Raw genomic sequence first — 20,428 nt, forward strand, 5'->3', positions numbered from 1 at the left:
CTGTCTCTCCATCTGTCTCATTTTCTCAAGACTTCTTTTCTCACTTTTCTCTTTTGAAAAGTAAATAAAATTAACCTTCTGGACATGTATTTAAAAACATTTCTGTAAACTTAACATTGTGCCTCAGCCCTTCATCTTAGCAAGAGCTAACTATGGAGGGTCTGGGAAATTTGCCAACAGGTGAGTTAGTTAAAGGTAGTTACAATGACATGCTCTCCTAAATTTAGCATCTTAATCAACTTCTTCAGATTAAAGTGTAACTCGTACATTCTTCCACCCTTTGTGTAAAAAATTTAGTGTATACTTGAGACTGATTATTTTCTTTCCTACATTAAGACCTTCAAACAGTTCCTTTCTCAAAGTTCTTCCTCAGATACCTTTCCCCCACACTCTCCTTTTTCTTCAAAAAAAAAAAAAAAAAAAAAAAAAAAGGTGAGGGATTATCTATTCTCAGAGCTTCAATTACTAGAGCTGTCCCCCATTAAGCCTCTACACAGCACTATGTCTCCATATCCAATTATCTAATTCAGGGGCCAACTAACTTTTTCTGTCACAATTACTCAACTCTGTCCATGTAATGCCAAAGCAGCCATAGACAATACATATTGAATGAGTGTGTGTGGCTGTGTTCCATTAAAACATTACTTACAAAAGTTGAAGGCAGGCCAGATTGCACACCTCTTACCCTCAGCCCCAGGCCATAGTTTGCTGACCCCTGAGCTACATGCATCTTGAAACTGTACCAATCGGATTACAGTTTTGAAATCGGAATGCTGAGGCTGAGTGATATAATAACTATGTGCTGCTAAGTTAGAAAGCTGGGCAAACTTGGTGGAGGCCAGAGTGGAGAGCTGGGGCCACTATTTGGGACAGCAATAGTAGCCCACAGGTGAGCAGATGAGTGATCAGAAAAGCCAGTCTGCAGAGGGAATGAAGAAAAGCTGAAACTAGAGATTGGACAATGAGAAAGAGTAAGCAAGAAGACCTCTCGTAATGTTGGCTGTACTCCCCACAGTTGTTCTCACATAATCCCTATTTTCACATTCGTTCCTCCTTTACTTTAGATAACTGGCATGAGCTTGTTTCTTGCTACCAGATAACTCCTAACTCCAGCAACCTTTTATACTCCAGACATTCCAGTTGACTGGCAGTTCTCTGAGGAACAGTCATCTTCTCACAGAGCTAGGCTTTGCTAGGTGCCGTTCTACTCTCCATCCCACATTGCCACTTCTCTTCCACATTTTCTTTCTTTGAACTTTGCTCAGGCATCATCTCATGTGGCTTAGTTAGAACTTGGTTCCAATTGCTCCTTATGTAAAGCTCTATCACCGCACTTATAATACCACGTTATATTTTCTGATTTGCTTGTTTGCAGTTTTAATGATAGCTTTCATCTCTGTGCTGATTATAAGGCCTAGCACATAGCAGGAACTTAATATGTTTATTTAATAAATGAGGTTAAGGTGTACATGGTAAATATATCTCTAAAATAGGGATAGGTTCTCACCAGCTTAAAAGTTTCAGGATCCTCAGCTGTCCCTTCCAGCTCAATGAGCCAAAACAGAAATAACATAAACTGATCAATTTGTTCCTATGTAAAGAACTATGGAAATGTGTACTCAATATGTCTTTATACTTAACTTTGATAACAGTGTTGTTAAAACCTATATTCTTACTGAATTTTCTGTCTGCCTATTTTATTAGTAACTGAATATATTAACATCTCCAGCTAAATTGATCGATTTTGTATTCCTCCTTATAGTGCTGTAATTTTTGCTTTAGGTACTATGAGATTATGTTATTAGGGGAATAAAACTTAGATTTTTTTATCTTCCTGGCAAATTAAATTTTTATCATTATGAAAAATCTCTATCTACTAGTGCTTTTCTGTCTTAGAGTCTACTTAATCTGTTATTAATACAGCTATTCCAGCTTTCCTTTGGTGATATTGCATGGTTTAGTTTTTTCCATCCCTTTCCTTCAATCTTTCTGCATTTTTATGTTCTAGATATACCCCTTATAAACAGCATGTAGCTGAATTTTGACTTTTTTTTTTTTTTGGTCCAGTCTTATGATCTGTGCTAGCTGGTTACACAGATTGGTAGCTTGTTCTATCACACCTCTTAATACACATACAGTTCCCTCTCCTGACTCTTGGATGGCCCTGTAATTCGCTTTATCCAATAGATGTGGCAAAAGTGACAATATGCTAGTTCCAAGTATAATCATTCAGAGCTTGTGTGTAAGAAGTCTGCCTATCTCCTTGGAGAGACTATGTGGAAAGGTCATAAGAAGAGAGAAAAGTTGTGGAACTGCTTGTACAGAAACCAAAGAACCCAATCAATAGTGAGAACTAAGAACCCATTCTTATGATCTCTGTCAGGCTGCTCCAGCTAACCCCCACCACTGGAGCCATTCTAGCTGAGGTGCCAGACATGAGAGTGAAAAAGCTATCTGGGACATTTCAGACCCAGCAGCCATCATGCTTTGGTTTCCTATCCAAATTCCTCACCCTCAGAATAATGAAACACAATAAAATGGTGGTAATTTAAAGTTAATAAATTTGGGGATACTTTGTTATGTAGCGATAGGTAACCAAAGCAATCTTTTTCATTAAATTAGGATGTTTTCATTTAATATAATTAGTGATTCATTTAGGTTTAAATCTACAATCTTATTAAGTACTTTTTATTTGTCCTGCCTATTATATGTACACAATTTTCTCCTATCTTGCATTTAAATTGGTTGCTTTTTATTACTCCATTCCCTGTCTCTCCTTTTTAGATCGGAATATTGCACAGTGTGATGGTTAATTTTATGTGTCAATTTGGTTGTGCCACAGTGCCAAAATATTATTTTAGATATTTCTGGAAATATATTTTTGAATGCGATCGACATTTAAATTGATGGACTTTGTGTAAACCTTGTAAGCTCTCTGATGCCTTTGAGCTAATATTTTTAAATATTTTTTGAGTTTTTCTAGGTCCTCAGTAGGAGGATTTGTCCATATAACTGCCAATTACAGGGCTAATAGAAATGTAGATATTATTAAATATAGGTAGTTGCTTTGAAGAAGGACACTGGAAAAGATCCTTAAAAGAAAAAAAAATAGATTTTCATTCACAATTTTACCTATTTAGCCCAAGTGGCAGATCAGCACTTAGAAATGCTGTATGCTAATCCTGGTATCATGTAATTTGAGGAAAGTTACTTTTTTATTGACAGGTATTATTGAATATCACCTCAGTTTCAAAAGCTCTTCTAAGAATTTAGACTATAAAGAAGAAAAAGACATGGTCATTGACCTCAAGGGACTTGAAGTCTAGATTCCATACTAGTTAACTGGTTATTTTTAGAGTCATCAATTCACAATCAAAAAAGTCTTTTGTTAAATGAATGTAATAAAATGACAAAAAAAAATTAAACATAAACATGTATATTTCAGTTCCTATCACTTTTCAGTCTAAACGTGAGGACATTTCAAACAATATATCTTCTAATCCATTAATCTTAAAATAAAGTTTGTTATTGAATATGTTCCTTTAAAGTTTTTTGAAGAAATAAGAATACAGCTTTATAAGAAATTTTAAATGGCAGGATCTTCTTTCTCTTAAAGAGCTAAATTCTGGTTTTCTAGATATTTTACTCTTATAAACTCCTGGGAAAAGCTACTCTGCCTGAATCATCATTTTTAATTAGCGCTTCAAAGTCCTCTAAAAATTAAGCCTCTAAACTAAGTGTGACAGATTTCCTAAGAGACCTGAACCTTACCCACAGAGATTAAACATGCCCAGCCTCTCTGGGGTGAATCAGTGAGTAGAGAGGAACAGCACAGAGAACTTAGTGGATGAGGATACAGTATATTCACTATTTGGCTTTAGACAAGTTATATAACTTTTCTGGATTTGTTTCCTCATCCATGATAGATTTGGCTCCTGGATGATATATCTCTAAAATATATATAACTTCTAGCTCTCAAATTCTGTAATTCTTCTAGAGTTGAGGGGGACTGTACAGATGAAAAAATAGTAACTTAAGTTCAATATATATAATATTAGTACGATAATCTGAAAGGCAGTGAAGACCTATATTGTTAGTGGCCACCATGACAATGGCCAGCAGAGATAAAACAAGATTGAGGTCTGAGGAGGTGGTGGTTCTCCAGAAGCCACTTTCTCTCAATCCTCCCTTCTTTCTTTCCTCTGCTCTTTCCTCCTTTCTACTGCACTCCTCCAGGAACTTTCTTCAATTTGCCCACATGAGCAGCCAAAGTAATTGCTTTGAAGGGAGAAAATTAAGCAACTCTTGCTTCAGTTGAAGAGCAATGTATATTTGCACCACTTTCTTATTCTGAATGTCGTTATGAGGCCCTTCAGGACAGTGTAATGAAAAATGAATAGAACTAATAGATGGCTTTGGACAAATCATGTAAATGAATGTAGTGTTTTCATTTGTGGTACTAGGGATTAAACACTTCCATTCTTGTTTTTATATAGTCTGATGCCTATAATTCTGTATCTGTCATTCTCACAGCTTGTTTTATTGTTAGTAGGCAGCTTGTTCCATACTCAGCTCTCTTTATACTCATGGCTTGGCACACAGTGCATATCCAGTTAACATTCATTGTTCACGAAGGAAATAAATTCTATTACCACCTACTATGCACCAGTGACTGCCTGGGTCTCTTTCATATATCTTTTATTCTTTCCCTGCCTTTTCTTTTAATCTACTCAATACATTTGTGAGGTATGTATCCCTACTCTAGTTTTTGAAGATGTGGTTATAGATATTCTGAATTTTAATTATCAGTATCATAATGATAGTAAAATGGAGCCTTACTTCTGCCACTTACCTTATATCTGGCAGGTTTTCTCAAGCCTCAGTTTCCTCATCTGTAAAGTGGGAATTTGTAAGCATCAGGATAGGGTTGGCAGATTTAGCAAACAAACAAACAAAAAACAAAACAGGAAGAATATCCTAAATGGAACATTCTATTAAAAAATTATGCTACGTTTAACTGGCTACTTCTGTATTTTATCTGTCAACGCTGTATTATGGTTATGATAATGTATGCAAAGGACTTAACTCAGTCCCTAGCACTTAGTGAGCGCTCAGTAAATGTTATGTTTATTAAATTTTGGTTCTGATTACAGTCTTTTTTTTTTTTTTTTTTTACCACAAACGCGCTGAGCTCAGATTCCACATTTCAGTCAGCAAAGGCAATAATACTCTAAGTTTATATTACTGCTTCATTGTTTCTAAAGCGCTTTAAAAAAAACCCTGGCCAGTGGCGGAAAGATCTTGAAGAAACCCACAGAAGATCGAGCAGTTGTGGGGTGTCGCTGCAGTCCAAGCACTGACTGGCGTCACCGTCGGATGGGCCCGGACCGCCACCCTCGCCCGCTCCGCCCCTGCGCCTTCTCCGCCAGTCAGCAGCCGCGCCGCGCCCCGCTGCACTCCTATAGGTCCTTCCCAGGACAGGCGAGGCCTTTCCATTTTCCCGCCTTCTTCATCCCCTCCTCAACCCGAAACCCGCACTGGCTCACCAAGTCACCGCCCTACCTTCCGTGCGAGCCCCGCCCTTCCGGACACCGCATCCCCCCCCTTCCTTCCCAACCGGTCGTTCTGGGCAGCCTCTGGGTCCCGGGCCCGGCCCTTCGGTAGGCGGTGGAAGGGGACGGGAAGGGGCGGGCCCGGCACCCCTCCCGAGAGGTCGCGGGAGGCAGGGACGAGAGGGAGGGGCGGGGCTAATCTCCTTGGCGCCGCGTTGCCATGGCAGCGGGGGGGGAGGGCGGAGGGTGAGGGAGGAAGCGAGAAGGAGGGGGATGTGGTGCTGCCGCGGCCGCCACCGCAGCTGCCGCTGCCTGCTTGTTGCCGCTTCTTCCCAGAGGCGGCTGCTGGAAGCTGCCGGGAGCAGCTGCAGTCTCTGCCATATTGTGTCTTCCCCTAGCCGTCCTCGCCTCCCTGCTGCGGCGGCCGAGCTGACGGTGAGTCCTGAGCAGATCCACGCCCTCCACAGCCGGCGCTGCCCGCCGTCGGCGCTTCGTCCCTGCCGGCGGCTATGCTCCCGGGCGTGGAGGGCAGCGCGTGCGGCTGGCGCCGGGCGTGGGGCCCGGAGGCGGTTGTCCCGTGACGCGCCGGGACATTTTTGTCCTGTGAGGAACTGGCGCCGACGCGGGGGTCTCCCCAGCGCGCGGCTCGGGTTGTGTGTTGGCTCCCTGGGGGTGTCGAACTGAAGGGAGCCCGGCCCCGTGGAGTTCGGAGTTTTTCTTGAAAGGTAATGACACCCCAGAAGCGGGTGTCGCGCGGCGAAAACCTCGGCGAGGGATGCCGTCTCTTCAGGAAATCTCGGAGGTGGGCTTCAAGACGCTTAGGGGTCGACTCAGGGCTAATCCGCTGTTCGGGGACGTGCCTTAAGCCCCTCAATAGTCTTTGCAACGCCCCCTCCCCCGACTTGAAGTGGAGCTAGAGACGTGTGGGGCGTGGAGTCCTCGTCCGGCCGCAGGCGGACTGGCTGGGCCCAGCCAAGTGGCGTCTAGGGAGGCGCTGAGCGTCGCCAGGACCGAACTTCGGCGCCGAGGCGTTAGGGTGGGCAGGTTAGGGTTCCGGTTGTGGGGGTGGCCGACCCCGGCGCCCTCTGGCCCCTCCTCCAGCGAGCGCCCTGGGAGCCTCGGAGGTGGTTTTCTTGGCGAGGTGGAAGTTAGGGTTTCAGCTATGCAATATGGACTTCCTGTTCGCCTGCTCTCTTGGGGCCGTGGTTACCTCTGCCCTCTCTCCTGGAAAGGTGAGAGGTTTAAGGGCGTGTGCAAGTCCCTTCAGCGTTCTGAGTTCGCTCCACCAAAGCAGCAGCGAGTATGGGACTTGGGAGGACTGTGGGAGTCAGGGTAAAGCGGCCCATGTGCTTAATGCTCTCTGTCCCACTACACTCCACCCCTTTTACCCTTTTGCAGAATGCCTCTGTTTCCACCGCAGGTCACGGGAGTTAGGGTATCTAATTCATTTTGGGGCACACTCTCCGGATCTTCTTTGGCCCGATTTTTGTTTAAAGTCTCTTTAAATCAGCCCTCTACTTCGTTTTCTCCTTACAGGAAAAAAGTCTTAGCCTTAGCGTGCAAAGAAATAACATACTTTTTTCTACTCCAACTTCAAGGTGGGGGGGAGGAAGGCGGTTATTTATTTAAGGTTAGTTTACGCTGTTTCTCCTGTCTTCCTTTTGATTGTGACAGCCACGTGGCCGGCTAAGTTTTATAAAAGACTGCCCTAGCACCACTAGGGCTAAGGCTTCACTGGTAGTCAGGGGCTTTGTAACCGTCCCGTAGCTTTGCATCCACATTTATTTGAGTGTTTTCTGAGACGAAAGTGGAAAAAACTGAACTGTGCGTGTTCAAATCTTAAGACTTACCTGTTTCCTTACAGTCCTTGTAACGTATATATTGACATTTTTGCCCTCTGCCGTTTTTGATGATTCATCTTTAAGATCTCAGCAGTATTAAGTACCATTAAGGAATGCCGGGGAGTAAAATAGTACATTATGGAGTTTCCCAACTCTGGAGGAGAAATCTTTTGACTTTCAAAACCATTGAGAGGTTCTAATGTAATCAGAAATAATCATAATCTAGAGGATTTCTTTTTCGTAGTTTTATAAAAAAAAAAAATTCTTTTTACATAAAAATTGTGATCTACAAAGATATAATTGTATTACAAGTGAAATATAGTTCTTTAGGGGTGAAATAAATACTCATTTGATTTTTGCATGTGCACTTTCTTAAGCTTTTTCTTTTCTTTTTGGAAGAATATTAACAGTTAATATGAATGTTAAACGTGAACAGACTTTATTTTAAAGCCATGAAATTTAATTTTTAGAATATATCAATGTAAAACGTCAAAGAGTTGAAAATTAAAAAAAAAATACAAAGTTTTGGAGAGTTTGGAAAATTTTAGAATTTAAGTACAGCCCATGGTTACTAATACATGTTTCATTTTGTGAATGCTTTGTTGGATTTGAATTATTTCTGTAGCATATGGTTTTCTTATTTGAATCAGTTTTATTTGAAGAGTGCTAAACCACAGGAAACATTTAGTATGTGTAAAAGAATTGTGTAGAAAAGTTATAAAAGCACCATTTATTAATTACTCCATTGCACTGGTTCTCAATCAGTGAAGTTAATAGATAAAAATATTGGCGAGGCTTCAGTACAGGAAAGGCAAATAATGCAGTTGGGAAATGAGTATGTGCGCTGACCATTGAGAGAAAGAAAAGTAAATGAAGTCATGAAATACATAAAGCAAAAGCACTGAAAACGTATGCTGGAAGATAACTACAGTATTAGTTATGAGATTCAACTCTCAAATGAAACTTTAAAAAGTGCCATCCAAACAAGACTTAATCTTATTTTTATGGCACTTATTGCTTAGCTACTCCTTCTGTGTCTGTCACTTTTAGATTGTTGTCATTGAAGTAACTGGGTTTTGCATAAATGCAAAAAGGTCCTCCAAAAATAAGGTTTGGATGGCCCAATGCTTTGCTGATTTCTTAAGAACGAAAAAGAGGTCTAAGATTTGATCTCTATTCTTGAAAAGACTAGCACACATGAAAATAAGAGTTTACAGTGTGAGGAAATAGAATTAGGAGAAATTATGTGATTCAGGCAGGTGCTGTAAGAGTCAAGAAAACTAGAGGGTTTGAGTAGATAGGGGAGGCTTCTTGAAGAAATAAGGCTCTTGATTTCTAAAGTCTAACCTTCATGTTAACTCCCATTAGATTAATCTTCCTGAAGATTATATCACTCTAATGACCAAACCTTTATATCAGGCACGGATACCAAATTTCTTCTCAAGACTTCAAATTTTGGTCCCTGTCTTCTCCCATCTTATCTTCCACTAACCTCTAAGAACTGTTTATTATTCACTACTTCAATGTGGTATAACAATTTTACTTCTTTTAACCTTTACTGATATAACATTTTTCAGTTGAAATGTACCTATTTTAACCTCTTCACTGTGAAGATCTACTCAAGCTTGAAATTTTGATTGTCCTAAGAGCCTTAGAATAATAGATTTTTAGACCAGCTTTCATCTCGCCAACCGAAAATTCTTTCCCTTCTCTAATAGCATATAATCCTTTTGGGCATTAACATTCTGTGCTTCCTTGTTTTCATTTACTACATGTACCAGGCACTGAGGATCCAGCCTTGAATAAGACAAACTCCCATATTCTTTGTTAGTTATCTTTTTAGGTTTTATCAGCCCAAGAAGATTATAAAGTCTTTGACCACCCAGAGGAGTCTTATCTTCTCAGATATGTTATATGCTTAGTGGCTATTTGATTATTTTCTGAATAAAGGAAAGGCAGAACTTACATGAGGCAGAGAGATGGATAGAAAGGCCTCTCTTTACAAGTGCAGGGTACAAAAGAATAGCCAATTATGGGTGCCCTTAAAGACATCACTTCTAAATTTAAATATGGCTTATTATTTAAAAACAACAACAACAACAACAACAACAAAAGATGGCACTTGAGCCTGGAAATGATATGATAAATCTTTGAGGAAGGTTCATTTGACAGCAATGTGCAAGACTAATTATTAACTGTAGGAATGGAGAGGAGTAGGAAAGAGAGATCTACCAAAGAAAAAGTAATCTTGAGAAGGAGGTTTAGAAGGGGAACATCATGAAGAAGATAGTGAGTTTAGTTAGTTGAGTGTAAGGTAAATGGGAAATATCAATGTAAGTTTGACCTTTAGTGACTAGAGATGAGCGGTGTGGGATAATGCAGTCAATATAGAGCTGAGAGCTAATGTTATGAATTTTTGTCATAGAGTTCATAATTGAAGTGTTGAGAACTAAGAATGATACTTTGGGAAGCTAAAATTCAAGGGGAATTTACTTTGGTCAAATGTGAATTCATAATTAATATTTTAGACTCAGACAATATCAATGTTATTGTTTTATTAATAGTTTATTTTTATTGCATGAGAACGCTATCTCTGTCTTACCACCAAATATAAAAATAATTAATATTTTAGACTCAGACAATATCAATGTTATTGTTTTATTAATAGTTTATTTTTATTGCATGAGAACGCTATCTCTGTCTTACCACCAAATATAAAAGAACCAACAGAATGTTTATCATCATTTGTTTCCAAGGGATTTTGATTCATATATTCCTTATTTTCCTTACCCTAACCTTTTTTATTTAAATGAACTCTTTATTTTAGAATAGTTCACATTTAAAGAAAAGTTGCAAGATAATGCACAGAGTATACCTCATCCAGTTTTTCCTATTGTTAACTTTTTACATTACTGTGGTATATTTGTCACAACTGAGGAAACAGTTGCTGCATTACTATTAACTAAACCAGATTCAGATATCACTAGTTTTTCCTTAGTGTCCTTTCTCTGTCCCAGAATTCCAGTTTCTTAGACTTTTCTTATTTTTGATGACTATTACAGTTTTGGGGAGTACTAGTCAGAAATTTTATAGACTGTCCCTCAGCTGAGATTTGTCTGATGTTTTTTTCATGATTAGACTGGAGTTATGGGTTTCAGGGAGCATGAATGACAACAAATGAAGTGTCATTCTCATCACATTACATCAAGGATACATACTAACACTGTGGTAAAATTTATTATGTTAACCTCCAATACCTGTGTGAGGTCTTTGCCAGGTTTCACACCCAACCCCCCACCTCTTCTGTATTCCAACTCTTTGGAAGCAAGTCACTAAGCACAGCCCATGCTCTAGGCCTTAACCTAATTTGTATTCATGTATTTTTTATTTCCTTCAACCTAATTTTCTTTTTCATAAATAAACATTTAACCTCGAACAGCTATTTATGAGCATCTACTGTATTTAAGTGCTAAGAATATAGTGGTGAGCAAGAGACTTCATTTTTACTCTTCTGGAGTCTGCCTGATGTAAACATAAAATAGAATTTGTCCTATCACCTATATAGGTCTTGATTTCATTGACAATTATAGTATTACTGTATGGCCTAAAAGTCTAAATAAAGCTCTTAAGTAGTCACTCAAAGATAATGTTATTTTTATAAAGGTTAAGTATATGTACCATAAAAATAACCACCCTTTTGCTACCAACATAATGGAAAATTTTTATTTTCCCCAAGCAAATGTATTAGTGTTAAATTACCAGGACAGTTTAATTACCATTAATCATTTTCATAGCTTATAAAGGTTGCAGATTGCATAAGAAAATTCTTAGTTTCTTGATTGTATTTTCATAGATATTTGGTGCTTTTGCCACGTAGCTTTTTTTTTCTGAGAAGGAGTTTGAAAGGTTTGTTTTGAAAAAGAAGAGAGACTCTGAACTCTCTTCTTTATGAGAGGGTGGGATTATTTATTTATAAGAAAATGAGGAAAAGAACATTAATCAAAGTTTTGAAAGTGATAAAAAAATTTTGGAGGGAAGTCACATAATTATTAAAACCGTAGAAAAGCGATATCATTCTAACACTGGAAATGTTATTGGAAATATTAATAAAACAATACCGATTTTATTGGAAAATAAAATCTGATTAACTAGACTTGTTGAATGAGGACTTCAGTTTTTTTCTAGGTAACTGGATTAACTACAATATACTCTTTGACCTCCTGAAATTCTTTCAAAACTGTATTTATGCATTTGCAGCATTCATACCATATCACATAGCCCAATGAGCATAATTTAATATTTAAATTAGAATTTTGAAAGTTAATGTAATTTTGAGTTATGTTTGTAACTTTGGAGGTAGAGAATTGAGGAAATTGATAAACTTAAATCCTTGTGGTTTGTTTCTTTATCTTAAAAGAGGATATACAGAAGAAAAGGGAAGAGATTTCTTGTAAATTAAGATTTTACTGTCCTTTTTGCTTGCCCCATACTTTTGTCCAGCTCCTCCATCCTTAAAAGTTCAATTTAAATGCCGCCTCCTCTATGCTGATTGAACAGCATTTATTGTTAACCAAAGCAACAATTGCTACCTTTTATTGAGTGCCTACTATGTTCTGTCATGGTATTATGCTATAAACATGAGTATATAATTCATTCCCCATAACAACCCTACAGGAAGTGTTTTATTCTTATAGCTAAAGAAGCATAATGAGATGTTATGTAAATGCAGTGTGGGGTATTTGAACCCAAGTCTGTCAATCCATATTGTTTGTACTGTAACCTAAAGTCTTTGAAAATGGATTTTGCCAGGGTGAGTTGCTTTCTTCTTGATCTGTCCCCTGGAAGAAGTAAGGAAGAATACAGGCTAAGACAAGGAAACTGATATTTCTAGACCCCCTTTATGAGCCAGGAATGCTACTACTTTATTGTTATAGTGAGTTAAGTAAGTGGTGTTATTCCTTGGGACTCATGGTGAAGAGGAATTTTCACTCAAAAGGCTAACCTTATAATGAGCTCTTTGTTCTGCTTCCGTAGGTATACTTGCCGTATAGGCCAAAGGACAGGGTAACCTCAAAATTAACCAAAGACCCATCCTTCCTTTTACTTGTTCTGTCTAAATAACAAATGTAACTGCATGTAACCCATAGCAGCTCTCTGGCTCTATAACTGCCTAAGGACAAATTAACCAGTCGGCCCATGTCAACTGGCCAACTGTAACTACATGGACAAGCAAGCAATAAAGCAAGGTTGTCCCTGAGCTTGGGGCCCATATCTTCAGAGCGCTAGCTGTTCTGGGACTGCTGACGTAATAAACCTGAGTTTTCCAACTCTCCGGATGGTGCTTGGTTTCTTGCTGGTGTGATTTTTGCAACATTTCTGGAGGCCCCATTGAGATTCCAACCATACTGGCCCTTTGAGCCGTTGGACCGGTGGCTTGACCAGGCTGAACCAGAGGGGCTCCAAGACAAATGAGGAGGCACACCATGTAAAAGTATTCTGAGTTCTCTTTTGGACCAGCGCTTTGACTCTCCAGATGGCCAAGCCCCGACTAGACTCATAGGAGGGACAGACCAACTCACCAGGAATGGCCATAGGATAAGGTAAAGCCCTGGGGCTCAGCACCCCAGTCAGGTCCCATTCTGACGGAAAAGGAGCTTGATTACCTCTTAAAATCTTCAGTTAGAAGACACAGGTCAGGGTATTCCCAGTTGCGAAAGACATCAGGGTCTTTCTAGCGGGGGAAGACAAGGAAGGGTCAGGGCCTTCCAAAAAAGGGCGAGGCAATGTTTTAACCTATGGTGTGTGAATGTGTGAGTGAATGAGTGGCCTAGTCGATTTAACTCTGTCAGGTATGAATTTGTGGCTTCACGGCTGGGCGCTCATAAGGCACCCTAAAGGCTACGGAGTCTGAGTGGGCTCATCTGCGATTCTTTGGTGCATGGCATACGGTCCAGGGCTGCATTGGACTAGTGTCTGATTGTAAGTCACAAAGCTGAGTATGCTACGGCCAAGCATCACCAAAGTTCCTTCAAGACACGACCAGACAAGCACCTAAGTGGTCTCCTTTTTGGATGAGGCACCCACTTCTGTTTTTCTTTGTGTCAGTGACACAGGGTGGGATACAGGGGGGTGGAGAGGGATTAATTACTGATTTGGTTTAAGAATTATCTATCTCCAAACAGCCCTTGTGACATAGTGGCCCTTTGTCGAATTATTTTCTTGGAATCTTAAGGTCTATTTTCCTCCTCTATTAGGAAGCTCCCTGAGGCAATATGGGTGGAGGCTCCTCTAAACCAACTGTCTTAAATGTATATTGAAAAAATTTAAGAAAGGTTTTCCGGAGGTTTATGGGTTTCAGTTGACCCCAGGAAAACTCTGTGAGCTTGAGCGGCCTGTCTTCAGGGGTAGGATTGCCTTCTGAAGGGACCCTGGACCTCTCCCCACTGTTAGAGCTGTGTACCAGGTAGTGAGTGACAGGGACCCCTGGAAATCCAGACCAGTTTCCATACATAGACTCATGGTTGCAAATCACTACTGTAGTGTCCCCTTGGGCCAGTACAGATAGGCAGGGACAGAGTTAGGTACTTGTGGTCCTCCTAACTCAGGGAAAGGACAAAGAAGAGCCAGCAAAAGTCACCTACCAATGGGACCCTGAAGAAGAAACTTTCTTCTCACCACCGTACATTCCAACAGTTCCGCCAGTCCCTACCCAGCCACTCTACTTTCAATTACTGGACAACCCTCCTCCACTGGTGCCTTCACCACCCCAACAGCCAGAGCAGCCACCAAGCCCAAGTCCATGGCGACTTTGCTCAGCCGTACAGCCAGCCCAACAGCCTGCGACCCTCCAGAAGCCTCTCTGAGAGATGCAAGGCCCTTTTGAAGTTACAGAAAACAGCATATTCCAGCCAAACAACCCTGCCCTCTACTATCAGCCTTTCAGCACAACTGACCTCCTCAACTGGAAACAACACACCCCATCCTATTCGGAGAAACCCCAGGCAATGATTGATTTGCTCGAGTCCACCTTCCAGACTCATCAGCCTACCTGGGATGACTGTCGTCAACTACTCCTAACTTTTTTCAACACTGAAGAACAACGCCAGATTCTGCTGGATCTGGATACCAGGTATCTAGAATTTGCCAAGCCACTGTACAAGGACACAGCTGGGTCCAGTAAAGACCTCCTGAAATGGGGCTCCAAACAACAAAAAGCCTTCAGAGAAACAAAGAGACTTGACCAGTGCCCCAGCATTAGGACTACCGGATGTGACACAGGACTTTAACCTCTTCATATGTGAGAAGAATCATACTGCACTGGGGGTCCTGACATGGGCTAAGGCAGCGCCTGACTGCATATCTGTCCAAATGGTTAGATTGGCCTCTGTGCCTCTGGGCCTTAGCTGCCATGGTAGTCCTGGTCAGAGAAGCGGACAAGCTCATGCTGGGACAGAATGTAAATGTAAAGGTCCTCTATGCTGTTACTGCATTAATGAATAACTAGGGACTTAAGTGGCTGACCAATACCACGATAACTCATTTTCTGGGACTGCTTTGCCAAAATCCCTATGTCCACCTCGAGACTGTGCGGACGTTGAACCCTGCTACTTTTCTGTCCACCGAGGAAGGACCTCCCAACCATGATTGTGAAGAGGTCACGGATGAAGTCTACTCAAGCAGACTGACAGATATTTCTCTTCAGAATCTGGAACTGGTATTGTTCACCGATGGGAGCAGCTTCATCCATGAAGGACAGAACAAAGCCAGCTATGCAATAACAACACTGATGAGGTGATCAGAGCTGAGGGCACTCATCCAGGCATTGAGGCAGGCTGAAGGGAAACGGGCCAACATCTATACCAACTCAAGGTACACCTTTGCTACTTTGCATGTACATGGAGCCATTTATAAAGAGAGGGGACTACTAACAGCGGGAAGAAAAGAAATCAAGAACAAAGAAGAAATTCTTCAACTGTTAGAGGCGGTCTGGAAGCCTCCTCAGATGGCAGTCATTCACTGCAAGGGCCACCAGAGGGGAACCAACTGGCAGACCAAGCAGCTAGGGAGGCTGTCAACCAACCAAATGCCACAATGGGTCCTGGGCCAGTCTCTAAGGTTCTCCTAGCTCCAGAATTGCCTCTATCCCCTACCTACACCAAGGAAGAGGAACAATAGGCCTTAAGTGAAGGGGGAACCAAGAGAAAGGAGGGCTTGTGGGAACTTTCAGATCAATGACTCTTTATTCCCACTGCAGTGACTGCTGAGCTGGAAATACAACACCATGAGTTGACGCATACCCAAGCTCCCAACCTTGTGCACCCAGATCAAAGCTAGATGTGTAACTTGCACACGAAACAATGCCGGCCAAAGGCCAAAATCCAATCCAGGGTTGCAGACACTTGGGACTATGCTCTTCAAAGACCTAGAAGTGGACTTTACTGAGGTCAAGTCCTGCCCAGGCTACCGGTACTTGCTTGTGTTAGTTTGCACCTACTCTGGATGGGCTGAAGCTTTCCCTACATGCACTGAACAGGCATGAGAAGTAGCTAGAGCTTTGTCGAGGGAAATCGTTCCAAGACATGGACGACCCCTCTCTATAGGATCTGACAATGAACCTGCCTTTGTGACTGAGATAATCCAGACTCTGTCCAAAGTCCTGAAAATCAAATGGAACCTCCACATGGCCTATAGGCCACAAAGTTCAGGGAAAGTTGAGCGCATGAACCAGACCCCCAAGACCACTCTAGCGAAGCTTAGTCAGGAAACCGAGTTACCTTTGATGGACTTGCTGCCTTTGGCTCTACTCCAAGCACGGTGCACCGCAAGACCTTCAGGGTACTCCAGGAGATAAAGTGTATGAGTTAAGGATTGGAAGAAGGAGCTACTCCAGCCAATCTGGATAAGCCCTCACACGATTATAGTAGCAACTCCCACTGCTGTTAAGGTTGCAGGGATCACCACCACACTGGGGTAAAGAGAGCGACACCTCTGGAAGAATGGGAGACATGAACTGCAGAGTCTCTTCCTGATCAGCCAATCTGAGTTCCGTTCCAGAGGCAACAGAGATCCACCTGTGACCTTTGGCCCTGCTCTGGCCACCCATGGAAGCTGACCAGTCTACACATAGCAGAAGCTTGAGAACTAACAGTCCAGACTGTCCAGATGTATTGTTATCATCCTTTATCCCTAACCCTGTTTAGTATACTTGTCCTGCTGCTTGCTTCAGGGTTGTCCTCAGTAGCACCCTCCAATTGGACCCTGAGTCAAAGAGTCACTTTAGCTCTGACCTATGTAGCCTATGTCAGGATCCTCTCAATTCTTGCATGTTCAGGCTAAACCTCTCTTCGATACGTTTCTAGAGGCTTTGTCTAACTGCCATTGGTTATAATCATGAGGAAGATCCTTTCTTTGTTAATTCTAGTAGGATTTTATACTCGGGTAATGGTGTCTCTTAACTCACCCTACAAGGGAATTATGGATACCGAGTACTTATATAAGACTCTTAATTTAGCTTATCATCTCTTAAACTCTTCCAACAGTGACTTGGCTAAAGATTGTTGGTTCTGCCTATCTCCGTCTCCTGGCTGCTACTCAGCTGTCCCCATCCCTATCTGGTATTGGGCAACAGGTATTGGGGAGGCCGCCTGTTTAAACTGATGAATATAGAAAATTTATTTGATTTCCAAATCACTGACATGACTAAAGGTACACTGACAGGACAGGCAGTTAACTTCTTAATGCCCTACAGAACCAGCTTAACTTGGACAGCCTCTCCTGAGCCTCCAATTTGGGGGGACCAATATCAACACATACAAATCTTAAGTTTCAGGCACCCCTTTGTATCAAGAGAAGTCAAGCCCTAAGCTAGAGCCAAAATTTAGGCTCCCTTGAAGAGTCGCATTGCAATTATACTATAGAAATAGAACCTTCAAAGGACTGGTCTGGTTTCCAAATAACACAGGCTGCTGCATTTAAGAAACCTGTACGATTCTCATGGAAACTCAACATAAAGACTACAAGATTACTAAACAGAACTTCAGATTACTGTCGAGGCAAACCAAATGATTGCTTAAGCATTTTTCCTCAGGAATCCTGCTCTGAACCCTCCCCAAAAGAATGCCTACTCTTACTAGCATATGAATGGACCCTCTGGAGCATCTCAGGATAATTCCTGTGGACCCCTCCAAACCCTCACAGGGACAGTTCTAGCAGGGACACTTTTGACCTGGGAATCTGAAAACAGCATAAGGTTGAATGATCACCTTTTTACTATTGAGATGAGTCTTTGCCTTGGAATCCCAGGTATATTCTTTCTTTGTGGAACCAATTCATATCTCTGTCTCCCAGCTAACTAGACAGGGACCTGTACCCTGGTTTACTTGGCCCCTGAAATAAACATCACTCCCAATAATCAGTCTAATACACACAAGAACCAAATGAGCAATACAATTCATTCCCCTTCTTATAGGCCTTAGCATCGCTGCAGGGGTAGGCACTGGCACAGCTGGCTTAGCCTCCTGCCTGTCTTATTACCAAAGCTTATCTAAGGACCTCTTTGACACTTAGAAGACATAGCCAAAAGCATTGTCACTTTACAAAACCAATTAGATTCCTTAGCAGGAGTAGTTTTACAAAGCCGGAGGGGACTTGATCTTCTAACAGCCGAAAAAGGAAGGTTATACTTATTTTTAGAAGAAGAATGTTGTTTTTATGTTAATCAATCTGGTATAGTTACAGATGCAGCCAAGAGGCTTATAGATAGATAGAGCTTCGAAAATCTGCCAACAATTGAACGAGTCATGGGAGTCCTGGTCCAGAATATGGAGTTGGGGATCCTGGTTTCTCCCACTTGCAGGTCCTCTCCTCATGCTTTTCATAGCTCTCTTGACTGGTCCCTGTATCCTGAGCTGTCTTGTCAAGTTTGTCTCCTCATGCCTTGCATCTGTAAAGTTAAAAATGGTTGTGACATCCAGATCACCCTTATATCAGCCCCTAGGCCAAAACAATCAGGAGATTGATGCCTTTTAAGAATTTAAAGAACACCAAAAGGAGGGAATGAAGAAGAATTTTCACTCAAAAGGATAACCTTATAATGAACTCTTTGTTCTGTTTCTGTAGATATGCTTGCTGCATAGGCCAAAGGACAGGGTAACCTCAAAATTAACCAAAGACTCATCCTCCCTTTTGCTTGTTCTGTCTAAATAACAAATGTAACTACCTGTAACCCATAGCAGCTCCTGGGCTTTGTAACTCTTTGTAAGTGCTCGTAACCCATAGCAACTCCTGTGCTCTAACTGCCTGAGGACAAATTAACCAATCCGCCCATGCCAACTGGCCAGGTGTAATTGCAGGGATGAGCCCCATATATGCAAGCATGCCCCTGAGCAAGCATGCCCCTGAGCTCGGGGGCCCAGATCTTCAAAGCACTAGCTCTTCTGGGACCACTGGTATAATAAACCTGAGTTCTCTAACTCTCTTAGTGGTGCTTGGTTTCTCTCTGTTCTGATATTTGCAACATTTCTGCAACAAAGGAAGTTAAGTCTTTTGTCAGAGATGTATAAGAAAGTTGGTGGCTGATGGGTCTGCTTTATTTCAAGCCTTACTCTCCACTTTTTTAGAACAGTATCCTGCAATATTTACTCATTTATTTAAACATTTGCTTACTAAATGGTCTGTGCTAGAGCATTAAAATGAATGTATTGGTTTCTGCCTACAAGGGTTTATATTCTAGTTCAGTATTTCTTAAGGAGATGATAGAATTGATGTAGTAAATTGTGACTAGCATTTCCTTTTAAAAATTGAATAGAAAATTTCCATGTGTTTTATGTGATGACAGTAAATGTGTTATTCATTGTTTTTCCAGTTATATGTGTATGTGTATAGTGGATCTCTGTAAATGTATTTCTTATTGGGGAATAGCATTAATAGTTTGAAAACCACTCGTCTAGTGGCAGAGATGGTAATGTAAGCACGTAATTATGAATAATCATAAATAGCAAATAAGTTTTATGATAGAGTTTTATATAAGATGCTTAATGAAAAAAGTGAATAATTCAAGGAAGGCTCCCAGAGAAATGGCTTTGAGCAGTTCTCACACATGGAGTAGTTTGCTTTAAATACATCTAAAGTCATGAAGGAATGAAAGAGCATAGTATATTCAGGAAGTTGGGGTGGCGTGAAATAGTGGCAAATGGAGGCAGATATTTTACAGAACTTGTAGACCACTGTACCAAAGATTTTAGGTTTTATTAGACTCATGGTTTTTCTGGAGTCTCTTGGTATTCCTTTGTTAAAGAGCAAATATAATTACATATTTGATTCTGTTCTATAATCTAGAAACAATTTTAGGATCAGTTAATTTAACCATATAACATATATGCAGTATAAAATGGTGACTATATGCACAACTGTTGATAAAGTCAATCACAGTCAAAAAATGGTTGAGCAGTTTTCAGGTGACTATAAAATGTTTCTTTTCTGCTTTTTTTGGGGATGTGTGTTGTCATCTGCTGGCTATTGCTAGCAGACTAATGATAGCAGGTACTAAAGTTTTAAGAAAACATTATAATAGAGAAAGGTGTTTGTTCACTTATCCTTTGAATTAGGAAGACAACCATTCAGTTTTAAGGACACTTAGGGGCCAGTTATTGGAATATTAATATCAAACCCATTTCTGTAAGCCTCAGTTGGCAAACATTACCTACAATTATCTTTTGTTTGGCTTGTAATATTTTTTCAAGTTTTGCATTATTTGCCAACATTTAAATATTGATATATTTCATACAAAATATCTAGAGTTCCGTCAGCTCTTTAAAAACTGAGTCTACGGCCATGCTATCCTGAGCAGGCCCGATTTTGATCTTTGGAAAGATTCTATAAGTATTGAAGAGGATAGATTGGAAGAATATGAGAAGGATCTGGTTGGAATTTTAATGCAGTTGTGCAGGTAAGATGCCCTTTTCTGTTTCTGAACCATAAAACTTTGTACTTCTCAAAGTACTACCATATATAGCTTCTGTTTTATGTATTACTTAT

At 40.9% G+C, this 20,428-nt stretch overlaps 2 protein-coding genes across 8 annotated transcripts in view; one reads left to right on the plus strand and one right to left on the minus strand.

The window, feature by feature from the left end:
• Positions 1-3,479: 3,479 nt before the first annotated feature.
• On the minus strand, positions 3,480-14,194 carry LOC118605502. Its single transcript, XM_036225048.1, has 4 exons — positions 14,126-14,194; positions 13,057-13,124; positions 5,563-6,359; positions 3,480-4,892 (listed from the first exon to the last, which is right to left on the minus strand). The coding sequence occupies exons 1-4, from the start codon at positions 14,192-14,194 to the stop codon at positions 4,873-4,875; spliced, it is 954 nt and encodes a 317-aa protein (XP_036080941.1). The 3' UTR covers positions 3,480-4,872.
• Positions 5,870-20,428, plus strand: part of FOXN2 (forkhead box N2) — a 54,780-nt gene continuing 40,221 nt past the window's right edge. For 2 of the 7 annotated variants that reach the window (XM_016142172.2, XM_016142176.2), the window contains exon 1: positions 5,880-5,987. The gene's annotated coding sequence lies outside the window, so the exon portion shown is untranslated. Of the gene's footprint in view, positions 5,988-6,229; positions 6,355-10,015; positions 20,340-20,428 lie in introns of those variants that run through there. The other 5 variants (XM_016142167.2, XM_016142169.2, XM_016142174.2 and 2 more) reach the window with 5 other exon arrangements.

This window comes from Rousettus aegyptiacus, unplaced genomic scaffold, assembly GCF_014176215.1.
Source record: "Rousettus aegyptiacus isolate mRouAeg1 unplaced genomic scaffold, mRouAeg1.p scaffold_m13_p_7, whole genome shotgun sequence".
Lineage (NCBI taxonomy): Eukaryota > Metazoa > Chordata > Mammalia > Chiroptera > Pteropodidae > Rousettus > Rousettus aegyptiacus.